Here is a 15,954-nt window from a genome sequence, read left to right on the forward strand (position 1 = left end):
GGTTATAACAGGTGTCAGCAAATAATAAAGGGTAATAATAAATAGTATATACAGTTCTGCATACAACTGTCGGATTGTACAATGGTCCGCCTTCTCCAGATAATCCATAATTCTACTGTGTTCAAAACCTATTAATCCACCTGTTTTATTTACAAAATAACTTCTTATCTGTAGATATTTAAAAAAATTGTTCCCCATTATCCCGTGTTTTGATTGTAAATCCTGAAATTGTCTAAACACCCCCTCTGTGTCCAGTAGATCCCCTATCTTCCTGATCCCCTTATTCTCCCATACCTTCATGGTTGCATCTCTAAATATATCTCCTGGAAGTGAGTGATTACCATATAGGCGTGTATAGTAATTATATCTTCCAATGCCAAGCTTTTTTGCCACCGCTTTCCACACATTATATGCTGCTCGCAAGGTCTTAAACTTAGTATGCTTAAAGTAATTGAAATCAACTGTTTTCAGTAGGCCATTCTCGGCTTCCTCTCCCATTAATACTCTATATACATTAATGTACCTTAATCTGCCCTCTTGATTCTCTTTCCCCCCCCCCCCACCTAATAATCCTTGTGTATATTGCAGAACTGCTGCCCAGTAATAAAGTCTAAAGTCTGGGGCCCCCCAACCTCCTTTCGCTCTCGGAAGTACCATATATCTGTATGCTCTTCTCGTCTTCCCGTGAGCCCATATCAATCTATTGATTATTAATTCCAGTTTCCTAAACCAAACCTGATCAAAGAATATTGGGATTGCTCTAAAAAGATATAAAAACTTCGGAAAAGTGATCATTTTAATGATGTTTATCCTACCCATTAATGTTAGATGTAAATTATGGATTCTTTCGGTATTTCTTTTTACTTTATTTAGTAATGGATTCATGTTAAGTCCTACTAGAGTATCTAAGTCAGTAGTCACCTTTATCCCTAGATATGTGGCTGCAGTGACTATTCTAGTGTCTTGGTATATTGTAAACTTATTCTGTACAATCTGGGTTTTGCCTTTATTAATCGAATAGCCTGCGATTATCCCAAAATTAAAAGCCTCTTCCTCTACTTCCAGTATAGATCTCCCTGGGTTTGGTGTTACAATAGCCACGTCATCCGCGTATGCAAATAACTTATATTCCATACCATGTAGCATAACCGGGTATATATTGGCATTGCTTGCTAATTTCCTTAAAAAAGGCTAAGTATAGAGCAAATAACAAGGGGGAAGCAGGGCAGCCCTGTCTCTTCCCACGCCTAATCTGTACTGCCTTTGTATAATTTCTATTTATTCTAACCCTTGCTGTTGGCTGCTCGTACAAGACCTGAATTGCCTTAATGTAGCCCTCGCCTATCCCGAACCACTTCATTACCCTCCACAGGTAGTCCCACGAGACCCTGTCGAAGGCCTTCTCAGCATCGAGGAATATCGCCGCGACAGGGTCCCGTGTCACCTCGGCAGCATCCAAAATCGTAATCATTTGTCTGATGTGCTGTGTCGTGCCTTTCCCGGGTATGAAGCCATGCTGTGTATTGATAACTATCCCTTCTATGACCTTACTCAGCCTTTGAGCTAGTGTTTTGGAGAAGATTTTTGTATCTGCGTTTAATAGAGTGATTGGCCTGTAGGATCCAGGCTCTAAAGGTGTCTTGTCTTTCTTTAAAATCACTATTATATCGGCACCTGCCCATGACTGTGGTACCGATCGTCCTGTCTGTGCCTGTCTAAAAATCTCTAACATGTCCCCCCCCCAGTAGATCCCAGAATGTCTTGTAAAATTCGGCCGGTATTTGGTCTGGTCCTGTAGCTTTCCCCGCTGGAAGTTTGTTCACTGCCTCCATGACTTCCTGTAATGTTATTGGGAGGTCTAATTCTACTTTGGCTTCTGGGTCTAATGTTTCATGATGTATCCCTACCAAATATTCAGTTATTTTCTCATCTGTGTTACTTATATTTGAGTCATACAAGTTATCAAAAAAGCTCTTAAAAACCTCCTGTATTTTTTCTGGTGTATTAACCTTATTGCCCAAATTATCATTAATTTCTTTTATATCCCCTTTTGATAGATTTTGTCGGGTACGTAATGCTAGCAGATGTCCTACTCTCATTAAATTCATAACACTTTTCTTTCTTCATCAAGTAGTTCCCGGCCGCCTTCTGTGCCAGACTTATCCCTGCTTCTGCTTTATTCAGTTCTATATCTAGTAGTATTTCCTCTATTGGCTCTCGCTTACATATAGCTCTGATTAATCTCCCTTCTAAAATCTCCAACTCCCTCATCTTATTATCCATCCTGATTTTCTCCTTCTTAGATCTCCGTAGTGTATAGCTTAATGTTTCCCCCCTCACCCCGGCCTTGAACGCATCCCACACCATATTGCTCTTTGCTGTGTTCCTATTAACCTCCCAAAATTGTGGTATCCATCCCCTCATATGACTAATATATTCAGGCTCCTTTAATAGGGCTCTCTCGAATGACCATTTGCTGTTTTTTGCCGCTGTGTTACTGACCGATGGCAGGGTTAACACTAATGGGTTATGATCTGAAACTACCCTGGGCAGCCTTTCTAGTTTAGAATCATTCATTATTGAGCTTGAAATAAAGAAATAATCTAGTCTTGCTACCATCTTATGGGGGGCAGAATAGAACGTACTCCCTGTACCACTTGGGTTCTTTTCTGCCCAAACATCCACTAATGCATTATGTGCCGCCATATTATATATGGCCTTACTTGTTTTTTTCTTTCGCCCAGCATATCCTGTTCTATTTGACATACTCCCTCCATTGAGTCCATTGATGTTAAAATCTCCACAACATATTACTGGTTCCGACCAAAGAGCCAATTCCACATCTAAAAACTCAAAAATCCCTGGTTCGTCATCATTTGAGGCATAAACTGATACTACCGTGTAACTGCCGGCCTGTGTTTCTACCTCTGCAATTACCCATCTTCCGTCTTGGTCTTCTTTTTTCTTCTTAAGTTTAACAGCCCCCTTTTTAGCTACTATAGCGACCCCTCTTGTTTTAGTGTCTTGTTTTGTGTGTGCCAGAATATCAAACCCCATTTGTTCCAACAGAAATGTTTCCTTTCCTACAATATGTGTCTCTTGCAGACACATTATCTCTGCTCTAAGCATTCTTAGGAGGGCAGCAACTTTCTGTCTTTTGTCTCCATTATTCAAACCACTCACATTTATAGAAATAATTCTTAATGCCATTTACGTTTTCTTAGATCTCTCCATTTCGTTAGTCCCCTTGAATTTCGTTCTAACTCTTCGCAATCTTGCTGACATTCTTAGTATTGTGTTCTTTGCACTCTTACTTATGTTTCCTTCTTTGATTTTTTGTGCCATTTTTCTCCAATTTTCGGCCTCCCCCCCTATCCCCCTCCCTCTCCCCCCCTTCCCTCCCTGGACTACCCCCCTCCCACGTGACTCCCACCCCCCCTTTCTGAGGCAAATAGGTCACACATGACCTATGTGTGGCTGCTGTATGGTGTATAGTCGCCCCCCTCTCCTTCCTCTTGTTCCGTCTCCCTTCCCTTCTTCCATTTCTGCTGTTCTGACTCCCTGTACTGCAACTCAATCTTATCATTAATACACCCTTGGCTAGCTTGTTTCTTAGACTATTTCTTTCTTCCCTTGTTCATCTCAGTAAGTTCTGTTAGAAACTCCCCAGCCTTTACTTCGGAGGTGAAGAACCTGGTACGACCACTGGTAATAATCTTTAGCTTAGCAGGAAACAACAGATAGGCCTCTGCTCCTTGTTGCTGGAAAGGTGTTATCAACTGCCTCATCCGCCACCGCCTCTCTACAGTCACATGGCAGAAATCAGGTCGGGCAAAAAAAGTCACTCCTTTGGCGTTTTTTTTTTGGAGTCCGGTCTAGCATTTTCAATTATTTCCTGCCTTGCCAAGAAGTTCCCACAAAAAACTAGCATGGCCCTCGGTAGATTATCCTGACTGCCGTCTTTCTTCTTACGAACTGCCAGTGGAAACCTATGTGCTCGCTGTACTTCTAACTCCCATTGCCATTGGGTTTCTGGAAAGGCCTCTTTCAGTAGATTAATAACATATCCTCTTGGATCCTGCCCCTCGATTACTTCCTCAAGCCCAAGAAGTCGTACATTGTTCCTTCTTTGTCGATTTTCAAAATCTTCAATTTTCCATTGTATATCCTCTGTTACTTTTGATTGTTCCACTTTGAATGACTGCCAGTCCGTGATCTCATCCTCCATTCTACCTGTCCTCTCCTCTACTTGTTCAACTCTCTCTTCCACCTCCTCGTATTTTTTGTTCAATTTTCTTATTGAAGCTTGAATTTTCTTTGTGTCGTGTCTAGCTCGCCGGCTCTCCGTTCTTGCTTCCGCCTGCATTTGTTTTAGAATATTGAGTACCATGTCCATTGTAGCGTGTTGAGAGGCTTTGTGTTCTCCTTCTTCTGTTGGACCGCCTCCCCCCTGTATAGCCTCCTGGTATAACCCTGAAGTTGCTGAATAGTCCCATAGGAGTTTTTTGTTTGTATTATCCAGGGGGTCTCCTCGCCTTGCAGTCGGTTTCCTCCTTCTTTTTGTGTTTCTATTGTCGCTTGCCTTTGTATCCGAGCTATTTTCTAATGAGCTTCTGCCTTCCTCTTCGCTGAAGGTAGTGTCTGAACCCTCATTGACAGAGAAGAATTTATCACCCTCACGTTCTCTCTGTGAATCAATACTTGCAAGGCTCCCCCACCTTGCACCTTTGGGCTGGTTCAGATTCTTATTGGTCATTTCCTCTTCTACCTGTAAAAGCGCGTCCAGCATCTGAGCGTTATTATCCTTGCCTATCCCTTCTGCTGCTCTGTTTTCCTCTGATTCAAAGCCCTGTTTACTCCAAGCGCCGCTCACCTCTGTCAGCTCTCCTGCCTCCGCTGCTGTCTCCTCCGTTCTCGCCACCGGCTCACTGCGTGCAGCTGGGTCTCGTTGTTGCTTAGCTACTGGGCTGCTTGCGTCCTCGAGGACGTCTCCTATCGCGTTCTCGCTTGCTCCATTCGTGTGTAAGTCGATCTCTACAGAGGGATGCTTTACCGAGGCTTTTGTTGCTGCATTTGCTGGAGTCCTCGCGCTGAATGACTCAGATAAGGTAGGCTGTCTAAACGTCGACTCCTTGTTTTCCTTTACAGCCGTTGCTTTATTACTTCCTGCAGAAGCGATTGTAGCTGTATCTTTGTTTAGCGCTGTTGCTGCGGGGGGAGCCTCATTTTGTGTACTAACAGATTTCGCGTCTGTTTTCCTCTCTCTTTCCGCTCTTCTTTGTTGGGTTTTCTGAGCCATAGTAAGTGCCTAGGTCCCGCGCTTGCCTTGAGTCGGTATTTTGGGGATTGTACCTGGCCCTGGAAGCTTGCTCACTGTGACCGCTGTAGTCGGCATTTTCTCCTTTTCTTTTTCAGTTTTTTCATTCCTGCCGCGCTGTGACATCTTGCCCAGTCTAGCGCGGAACGCTTCACAGTGATTTCTTACAGTTGTACTTACTGTTTCAATCAGTATCACCGTTCTCTTTTTAATTCTCTCTTCTGCCGATTTAAGCTGTGCTCTCGATAGCCAGATGAGTAGCCACATCACCAGTGCCGGCGTTTCCACAGAACAGCATACATATCCTGTGAGTCGGGAGAGGAGGTAGGTGCGACTCTCCCACTACAGCACGCTAGCGGCCATCTTGCCCCCTCAGATTTGTTTAATTTCTGATGTAATCTTTAACTTTTTTAGCGTGCATCGAAGACTTTCCATATTTAGTTCAGTTCTAGTTCACGAAAAGTTCTGATAATTTAGTGAGGTCAATAACCTTTCACATTTAATTTTTGTTTTTGTTTTTTTGACAGGGGTTCTCTGTGGATTAATTGCTATTGCGGATACCGTGAAACCAGAGGCACAACTCGCGGTCCACACCTTGAAGTCGATGGGTTTAGAAGTTGTTCTAATGACTGGAGACAACAGCAGGACAGCCAGAAACATTGCTGCACAAGTAGGTCTTGGGGTATTAAATTTTTGGGTGTAAGTTGTAATTCCCAATAGTAACTCGGCTTCCTTCACTCAGTTCAGACCCCACTCTCACTTCCTAACCAAGCAAGGAAGACCTACAATAAAAAATATATCAAAAGGTGAAAAAAAAATACATACAACAATATCATTGTTAAATACAGCAATATTAAGAAAAATAGGTATAGATACTGCTGTGATTAATTGGTAAACAGGACCACAAACAAAGAACTGAACAACTGAGTCGCATTTTCATTGCCGACTTTATTCAATTACCATGCCTCCCTTAATGGGCGTTGACTGTGTACAGCGACCATGATGCATACTGGGGCATGTAGTCTATAATGCGACAGTTCGTGATGACTTTCAGTAAGTTCAAAAGTACAGTTCCACATTAGGCTCATTCTTACTTCCTTAAGTAGGTCATGGAAAAATGCAGGCTTGTTTTTGCATATTGAACGTTGTGCTGATTGTCCCAAAGGTTTGGAAACCCAGCCTCAGTCAGCCGGTAACGTGCTTTTCCAGCTGACGGCGGTGCTCCTCTCCGCGGCCAGGACAGCCGCGTGTAAATATAATCCCAAATCGCCCTGTAGCTGTGAGAAGGCACACAACAACATTCTGCTCTCCAGCTATAAAATGCATCCTGCCATTTACATCCATGAATCATTTAGTTGCCGAAACGCGTCGGCAACTAAATGATTCATGGATGTAAATGGCAGGATGCATTTTATAGCTGGAGAGCAGAATGTTGTTGTGTGCCTTCTCACAGCTACAGGGCGATTTGGGATTATATATATATATATATATATATATATATATATATATATATATATATATATATATATATGTGCGCAACAGTGAGCAAGGGCGTTCACGCCCGAAACGAGTCTGTTCGACGTTTTTTCACCCCTGCACTTTATGCTCAAAAAAATAAAATAAGAACAACCTGAAGACTGGCTTTGGACTTTTGATTTGGTGCCCGCGTACTGGGTAACGTGCATAGGACGTTTGCTGCACGGTGACCGGTTGGAGGAGTATATATATATGTGTGTGTATATCTATATCTATATATAGATATAGATATAGATATATTGTGAGAAAGTGCCATCTTTCTTGCATTGGTATGCCCCCACTTTTTCTCTGATGGGCTTTGACTGAGTGTGCCCTGGGTTCCTGCCAACCAGGTACCCAGGGCCTGTGTTCCTTCCCTAAAACTGTGTTGAAACTAAAACCCAATTGCCATCTCTGGGCACCTGTCAGCCCCTAGTAAATGGTACACTAGGTACCCAGGGCATGGTGACCAGAGAGGACTGCAGCACATATTGTGCCACCCTCAGGGGCCCTGCACCCTGACACCCACACAGTGCCTTTGCAGGCTGAGTGTCTAAGTACAGAACTAAACAAAGAATCGACATGGCACACATCCCTGTGTGCCATGCCCACAGAACCCACTGCCCTGGCATACTTCAGTCACCCCTCTAGCTGGGTGCCCTATGCAAGAGGTGTGGGCACAAGTGCATGAGCCCTGTGCCCCTCCAGTACCCAGGGCCATTCCTGGGCACTGTAAGTGCAGTGATGCCATTAAGAGTATATGGTGCTGGGAGGTTGTCATTACAAACTCCACAGCACCATAATGGCTACACTGAAGACTGACAAGTTTGGTACCAAACTTCTCGGCACATTAATCCGCACTGATGTAAGTGTGGGATTTAATGTAAAATGCACCAGAGGGCATCTTAGAGATGCCCCCTGAAAACCTAACCTACAATCCACGTCTGGGCTGAGTGGCTGCAGAGGCTGCCACACAGCAGACATGTTGCTGGACCCCTGGGTGGAGAGCCCCCGCTCTCCTGGCCCTGCAACAATGCACATCCTGGGGGAGGTGCTAGGTCTCCTCCCCCAGGATGGGCAGGGGGAAGCTTCGATGGCATGCCACCTCTGTGAGCTTCTCCAGACCATTGCTGTACCCAGCAACTGGCCCCCAACAGTCCTAACCCCCACTCTGGCGGGAAGACTGGCGGAAAAAAGTTCGTCAGGAAGGGGGGTGTGCCAGCCTGTGCCAACTCCACCCTTCAGGTGGGGAAGACGAGGTGAAGCACAACCCCCGGCTCCGGGCATCTTGAAGATGAGGAGCCCTGCCCAATCACAGCTAGGCTCCTGCCCCCCCTCCCACAGGAGAGGAGCACGCTAGGGGGTGTACCCATCCCAGGACAGGGACCTATTGGTCCCTGCCCTTGCCCTACCTGTAACATCCCTAAATTCAGTATTTAGGGGCTCCCTGAACCTTCCTTCCGGAGATCCCGATACAAAAAGAAGAAAGAAGATCAAGGGGAAGAAGACCCGCCGTGCAGCTGCTAACAACAGGGCGACCACAACTGACTTGGCCCCAGCCCTACAGGCCTTTCGATCCTGGAACATGCTCCTGCCTATACCCCGGCGACTCCAGCGGACCGCAACCTTGGGACACCCAGAGGACCTACCTGCCTTGACCCTCTTAAAGACTGGGACTCCCATCAGCAGAGGCTCTGCTGCAACAACACCCCTGGTGCCAGCCATTTTTTACCTTTCCCATTGAATAACATTGAGCACCCGACGGCCCAAGAGTACCCTGCACCCAGCCGCCCGAGTGCCGCTGGCCGTGCCGCCTTTGCCCTATCCTACTTCCCCATTTGCCCTGAGCAAGTAACCAGGAACCCAGCTCCCACAGCCGCATGGCCTGCTAGCCAGCAGCCACCAACCGGAGGCCCTCTGCCCCTCATTCGGTAACATTGGGCCTAACTACCTCTGCACCCGGCCGCCCCTGTGCCGCTGAGGGTGAACCAACTGTACCTACCTGACATTGGGGGACCCCTGAGTCTATGCCCAGAACCTTAACTTCACCAGTCGAGTACTCACCTGGAAAGCGGTAACTCACTTACCTGCCATTGGATAACATTGACTGGCTTGACTCGAAAAATCTTCTAAGTGTGAAGTTTTGGAAACTTAAAATATTCATATAAAATCAACCGAATTCTGAAGTACTCACCTGTGATCAGGAGAGAAGCCAGTACTGTACCTTGTAGCCCAGTACTGAACCGCAAAAGTAATTCTTACTGGGTTTACTAGTAACCTGTATTTTCTCCATAGGAATCCATTATCTGCTTTTCTATGAAATTTCTGCTGCTTTTCTATGAAATTTCTTCTAAGTGTCTACTTTTGAAAACTAGAAATATTCTTTAAAAATCATACGAAATACTGAAATGAAATTACTTACCTGTTTTAAGTTGAGACCCCAGTGCTGGACCTAGGAGACCAGTACTGGATTACAATAGTAACGAGATCGTACTTTACCTGCAACCTGAATTTTCTCCCATTGGATAACATTGCCATATTTCTGTTGAAAAGTTTCTAAGTGTGAACTTTTAAAATAGCTCTTTATCCCTTAAAAATCACTGCAATAACCTGCAATAACTAGTGAAAGAAAGTTATAGCTAGAAAATGTTCTAAACAATTTCTATCCTAAAGAATACCCTTCTGTGTCTAAGATATAGACATATGTAGGACAAGCACTCTACAACAACATGATAAGCATAAAGCACTTATATTGATCAGTTTATTATTATTTTTTTTATATAAATTATTTTTTTCTTTTTTGAATTATATAAAGTTCATGTTTGAATAGATGAAACAATAAACAATGATTCAATTGTGCATTTGAGAATCAAATTGATTACATGTGAATAAATTTATACAAAGTCAAAAGTATATACAAATCCATGTGATAGACGAAAACGTTGACTCAGGCAGTGCGGCAGATGTCTACAATGCGCGTTTCGGCATACATGCCTTCATCAGGTAGCCGTCCACTACTTAGATAAAATCGATTTCAAGGTATCTGCCCTTGGATTCGTGTTAAAAGCAAGCAACAGGCCCATATAGGTTCAATGTAGATGAAGATATAGGACACTCCTCAGGTGGGAGTCCTAGATGGGCAGCGGCGCCAGATTCAGAGGTTCGTTAAAAAAGGGGCAACTCAAACTAATCGAATTTCGTAACCTGAATCGTGAATGGTTGAGTCTAAACGGTCTAGTAATCGCCGCCAAGTGTTACATGTTGCGATTGAAGGCTGCCGCTTTAACCTCCTTTGACAATATTTTCCTTGGATATTCGAAAAACGGTGCAGACAGCCTTCCGTCTGGATAATACTGGCTCCGAATGGGCTCAGCGGAAAACGATAACCTGCAAGAACTACAACGTTTTTACTAAATTGTTTTCAGCTTACACCACAGGACTGAATCTAGGATCCAGTCCTGGAACTACCAAAGTAATCTACAAAGTAATCAACTGTGGTTATATTGGAAAACCCATTGAGCTCAATGCTAAATTGTGTGTAGAATTATGTTGCCTACTGCAACCCCTGTACCTATTGTGTTTACAAAGTTTGTTGCCTTTCTGCAAAGTACTCATCTGAGACCTCTCCTATTGAGAACAGTATATTTTGATACCTGTTGGTTCTAAAAATAAAACAACTATATCTTTGATATAAAACAATTGGCCTGGAGTCCAATCTTTGAGTGTGTGAAACCTTTTGCTGACTGAGTGTGTACAACACGTGCTTTACACTGTCCTCTGGTACTGCCTTACTGCTCGACCAAGCTACCACTTTAGAGTGTAAGGTCATACCTGGCTTTAACCTCTGTTATACCTCTGGGGTTTGTGGACTCTATACACACTGTACATTTTTCTGGTCCAGTATATATAGAGCCACTTTCTCACAGATATCTCTCATTTGAATCTGTATAATGCATAGACATCACATCAGTCGTAGCACTATAACAGACTTAAAATGAGGACTCTAAAGGTAGATTACAAATACAATTGCAACATTTAGACATACCACCAGTTATTCTTTGCAGTATCAGTAAAACATTTGAAATCATTAAACAGCCCTGATGGTTAGATCCATGCATAGGAAAGATCAAGGAAAGACTATGAAGAAACAGTATTTTTTGCTTTTGTTTAGATGATAACTCTGTCTTAAATCGAAATCTGAGCCAATACAGTGAAACGCTCACATCCTTTTTAATCCAATTTTCCCTCTTCAGGTAGGAATCACAAAGGTGTTTGCTGAAGTTCTTCCGTCCCACAAAGTAGCGAAGGTGAAGCAGCTGCAGGACGAGGGAAAGCGGGTTGCGATGGTGGGAGACGGCATCAACGATTCCCCTGCGCTTGCCATGGCTAACGTTGGGATTGCTATCGGCACAGGCACCGATGTAGCCATTGAAGCTGCCGACATCGTGCTCATAAGGGTGAGGAATGCTACTCTGGGCTTCTTAATATTACCACTATAGCTGCACTACACTCCTGAGCCAGGGGAAAGTTGGTTTATATCTCAGCTGGCCTTAATAGCACATCAAATCATTAGTGGGTAACTACTATTTGGAACTATATTCCACTGGATACCCCATTCAGCGCACAGCACTCTGTGAAAGCAGTGCTCACTAGCAGTGCTTAGTGTAACACTAGCTCTTACCAGCAAGTACTTAAAAGCAGTGTTTAAAAGTAAACATTCGCTAGATTGACTATTTTATAGACACAATTCTCCTCGACCCAGACACAATTCTCCTCGACCCAGACGTGAGTCTCGTCCTCTCCACACCACTGGAGCCAAGCTATCCTGGCTGATGACGGCTGATAGCCAGAAACCAGTCCTTGGATGCTTGATTCCGGTCCAGGGAAGACAGGGCTTGGCAGTTCGGGCTGGACTGTTACCATGAGGCACAGGGTCAAGGCTAATTTGCATATGGCCATGTCTGAACTGGGTTGGTGTGGTGAGTAAAAATCGATGGATTTAGGTCCAGATCTCTGTACTGGGGTGAATGTATGACATTGTTCTGCATTCTGTCCATCAACTGTTGTTTTTGCATGGTGCGCTTCACTGCATGTTGTTTTCTCTTTTCTTCTAATCCTAGGTACAGTTTGACATGCATTTAGTTTAAATTGTTTTTTACCAAGTGTTATTGAGAAACATGAGGAATGAAATAACAGCTTCATTGCTCCTTACACATCTCCCACCAGATCACCATATACCTTTAGTAAGTTTAATTCAAATCCACATGACTCATCTTGACCCAGTAATCCATCCCTTGAAAAGAGAAAAAAGAAAAGAGTTAAAGGGGTGATGGGGAGAGAATAGAAACAGACAACAACTATTGTCAGCATAGATCACTTGACGTCATCATTTATATCTTCTGCCCTATGTCCCTCTCACTCGCCACAAGCCTGGAACATTCAAGGCTCTTAGCTCAGCAAGCTGAAGAACACTCCGCTATCAAAGGTCATATAAAATGTCTGTTTGTTCACCGTGAATAAGGCCTTTCCGTGATTGAGTTGATGACTAATTATTTCCATTGCAAGTCTTCCTCCGGTCCGGGCTCAACTTTGGTACTTTTCATTCTGCTTCATCTCCCCTTTATCTATTTCACTGTTATCCCACAACTGTCTTGAAGCATCTTATTATATGGAAAAGCCCAAACTCCTCCAGTATCCAGTGAAAGCCCATTTTCACTGAGCTCAATTCATGACATGACCTTATTTTACAAACACCCACTGCACGTGCCTCCTTTTGTCATATATTTATGAGAGAGTTGTATAATGCACAGAAGCTGTTGCCCCCTTTCCCGCTACACACAGAGGAAAGAAATTTGTTTTCACACAGAAGCGTTCAAAGGCATCGCGCCCTGTTTTCTGCTAAAACCGAATGAGAGACATGAGAGAATGAGAGACATGTTTGATGCATAGGAGGACAATGTTACCCCTTCCCAGCTATAAACACAAGAGAATATGTGATAAAAATATAGATGAACGTCAGGACACTTCTGTATGAAGACTGTATGAAGACTGAAGGGTGCCACTAGCATTAGAAGATTGTCATTGATAGGTGTTTCACCTGCTAATACTGTCATTTCTTTGCAGAATGATTTGTTGGATGTGGTGGCCAGCATCCACTTGTCGAGGAAGACAGTCAGACGGATACGGATTAATTTCGTCTTTGCATTAATTTACAATCTAGTTGGCGTCCCCATCGCAGCTGGTATGTAAAGAAGAGGTTTTTCATTTTTTTGTAGTTTAAAATAACCTGAGTCCGGCCCAGAGCAGTGAATAGAAGCTAGAGTGAATGGACCATACATGGAGTGGATAGAATGCAGTCACTGGTAAACACATTTCAGAATTACAGTCCTTGTGGGCTTTACTGATATCATATTATAATCTCACTAAAAGCCATTTAAATGTTGGGATAACTATCGAGGTTGTGCTTCAATAGGGACATTCTCAATTCTTACAATTATAAAACTGAGCTTGAATATAACTCTGACATTCGTTTAAGTGTCTGAAGGTAATTGCTTGAAATACAAAACGGCAAATCATATATATTACACAATATATATGCTCTAATTGGTTTTACCTTGAAGAAAACATAAAAATAAAAACCAAGGGACAAGTGCTACTTAGATTCTGTCTTCTTCCTGAAACTTTTAGGCAGAGAAACAATGTGTCACTTTAGCTCTTTTTGATGTTTTTAAGTCCCAAAAAACCAAAAGGCCTCGAATAACATTTGTCAAGAAGTTAGACTTTTGGCATTTGTATTGTGCTTAAAGTTGGGCTTCCTTTTGTAATCGTAATTGCATTTATGTAGCGCTTATTTCCTCTTACTAGGCATTAACGCGTTCTACAGTGAGTAGCACACTATTCCAGAACCCAAGGTGAGCGGTTTATCTAGTGGTTTTTGAGATTACTCATGTGTTCTCAAGAAAAATTGCGTGCAATTACTCCAGTTACTTACTAATCGATTATATTAATCCCCGTTTAGTTTTAAATCTGGTGTCTTGGAGGTATTCTTAAACTGACTAAATTTATGGCTCCCTGAGGCCCTCCCCTGACAACCTCTACACATTTCAGATGCTTAAATCAGGATGCTTACAGATTTTAATGGCCTTTCAGCCTTCCACTTTCTATCAGCCTTTAGCTCACAAAATTGTAGCCGTGGAAGTATTGAGACTTCTCAAAGAGTGGAATTGCTTACAGGGCCTGTGTTATATAATGTGTCGATTGTCCCTGTTTGCACCACGGTGCAGCTTCAAGCATGTGTAGCGGATGCCAATAGGGGCAGTGTGCCCTATTTCAATCAATGTGCTGCCCTTGGGAACTCTCAAACTCAGACTCGCTGTGGGGGGTGGGGGTGGGGTGCGGGGGAGGGAGGGCAGCACATTCAGTGAAATACAGAGCAGCAACTTGCCCGCGCTTCCTGTTTCACAGTGCAGGCAGCAGTCTCCTGCACTTCAAAAAGGGAAAGAGATCACCCCCTGCAGGTGAGTCTGGTCAGTGACTGCACCTGCCTGCAGGGGGCTTGTCTCAGGGGGGGTCCCCCTACGAGAGGCAGACGCTGCCTGTGCAGATAAGAGCGGTAGGGCCAGGTTGGGGGAGATTCGACAGATGACCACGATGGAAAATTAAATAAATAATACATTTTCCCTCATTGTCTTCTGTCGAAATCCTGCCCCTCCGCTGTTACCTGCACCGGCGGCGGCTGACCAGAGGGCTGCCACCACAAGGTGCACTAATAGTGCACCACCTTTTTTGTGGCGCACTTTTAGTGTGCCTCCTAAGGGCCTGTTTGCCTCTCTGCGAACAGCCATAATGTGTTGCATATTTAACAACAAGGGGCGGTGATGGACAGAGTTTCTGAATTAAGCAGAATACTCTCAACCAGTCAAGAGATCAGGGCTAGATCCAACGCCGTTTTTTAGCTCACTGCACCATCCCAGCTCAGAACCTGGCTACATGCAAATTAGTCTGTTCCTGTCCCAGTGCATGATGGGAACAGGGCAAACCAAACTACCAAGCCAATTCTTACACTGGGAAGGAAACAAGCTACCGGGGACCGGTTTCTGGCATTTCAGCCGTCGTCGGCCCGGCTTGCTTGAATCCTGATGGTGCAATGAGCAAGGGACTCACATCTGAGTATACCCTTCCACGCTTAGGGTGGACAGAATATTTAACAACAAGGGGTGGTGATGGACAGAGTTTCTGAATTAAGCAGAATACTCTCACCCAGTCAGTCCTTTCTGGTGAAGAATTGGCTTGGTAGTTTAGTCTGCCCTGTTCCCATGATGCACTGGGCCAGGGACAGACTGATTTGCATATAGCCAGGTTCTGAGCTGGGATGGGGCAGTGAGATAAATAACGGTGATGGATCAAGCCCTGATCTTTGGACTGGGTAAGAGTGGTCTGCTCAATTCAGACACTCTGTTCATCACCACCCCCTTTTCTGAATCGTTTTTGGCCACTATAGGTGTGGCAGGGTATACTCAGACATGAGTCCCTTTCTCACTGCTCCATCAGGATTCAAGCAAGCCGGGCCGAAGACGGCTGAAATGCCAGAAACCGGTCCCCGGTAGCTTGTCTCCTTTCTGGTGAAGAATTGGCTTGGTAGTTTAGTCTGCCCTGTTCCCATGATGCACTGGGCCAGGGACAGACTGATTTGCATATAGCCAGGTTCTGAGCTGGGATGGGGCAGTGAGATAAATAACGGTGATGGATCAAGCCCTGATCTTTGGACTGGGTAAGATTGGTCTGCTCAATTCAGACACTCTGTTCATCACCACCCCCTTTTCTGAATCATAATGTGTTGCAGGCACAGAGCCAAGTGATTCCCTCATTTGCACAGGGCCACCTCTCCATGCAAATGAAGGAACCCCCCTTTTGAATAGTGCCAAAGTTCTATGTGCACCAGAGCAACCTGTATTACAAAGAAGGGCGCTCAAACATCTGCTTCCTCTTCTGTAATAATACCAGGGCACAGAAAACAACATGCGCACATGCCCATTGTGTTCCTGGGGTACTCTATGTAATAAGGGCCCAGAATATTAGCAGTGGATTTATGTAAGCATACTCTTTCTAACTGTTACCTAGGG

At 44.2% G+C, this 15,954-nt stretch overlaps 1 protein-coding gene across 3 annotated transcripts in view; it reads left to right on the top strand.

The window, feature by feature from the left end:
• ATP7A (ATPase copper transporting alpha) overlaps window positions 1–15,954 on the top strand; it is a 568,605-nt gene that overhangs the window by 523,645 nt on the left and 29,006 nt on the right. For all 3 annotated transcript variants that reach the window (XM_086918413.1, XM_086918412.1, XM_086918414.1), the window contains exons 19-21: window positions 5,845–5,987; window positions 11,086–11,289; window positions 12,956–13,073. In XM_086918413.1, coding sequence (XP_086774539.1) covers window positions 5,845–5,987; window positions 11,086–11,289; window positions 12,956–13,073 — 465 coding nt within the window. The remainder of the gene's footprint in view (window positions 1–5,844; window positions 5,988–11,085; window positions 11,290–12,955; window positions 13,074–15,954) is intronic.

Source organism: Lissotriton vulgaris, chromosome 4_1, assembly GCF_964263255.1.
Source record: "Lissotriton vulgaris chromosome 4_1, aLisVul1.2, whole genome shotgun sequence".
NCBI lineage: Eukaryota > Metazoa > Chordata > Amphibia > Caudata > Salamandridae > Lissotriton > Lissotriton vulgaris.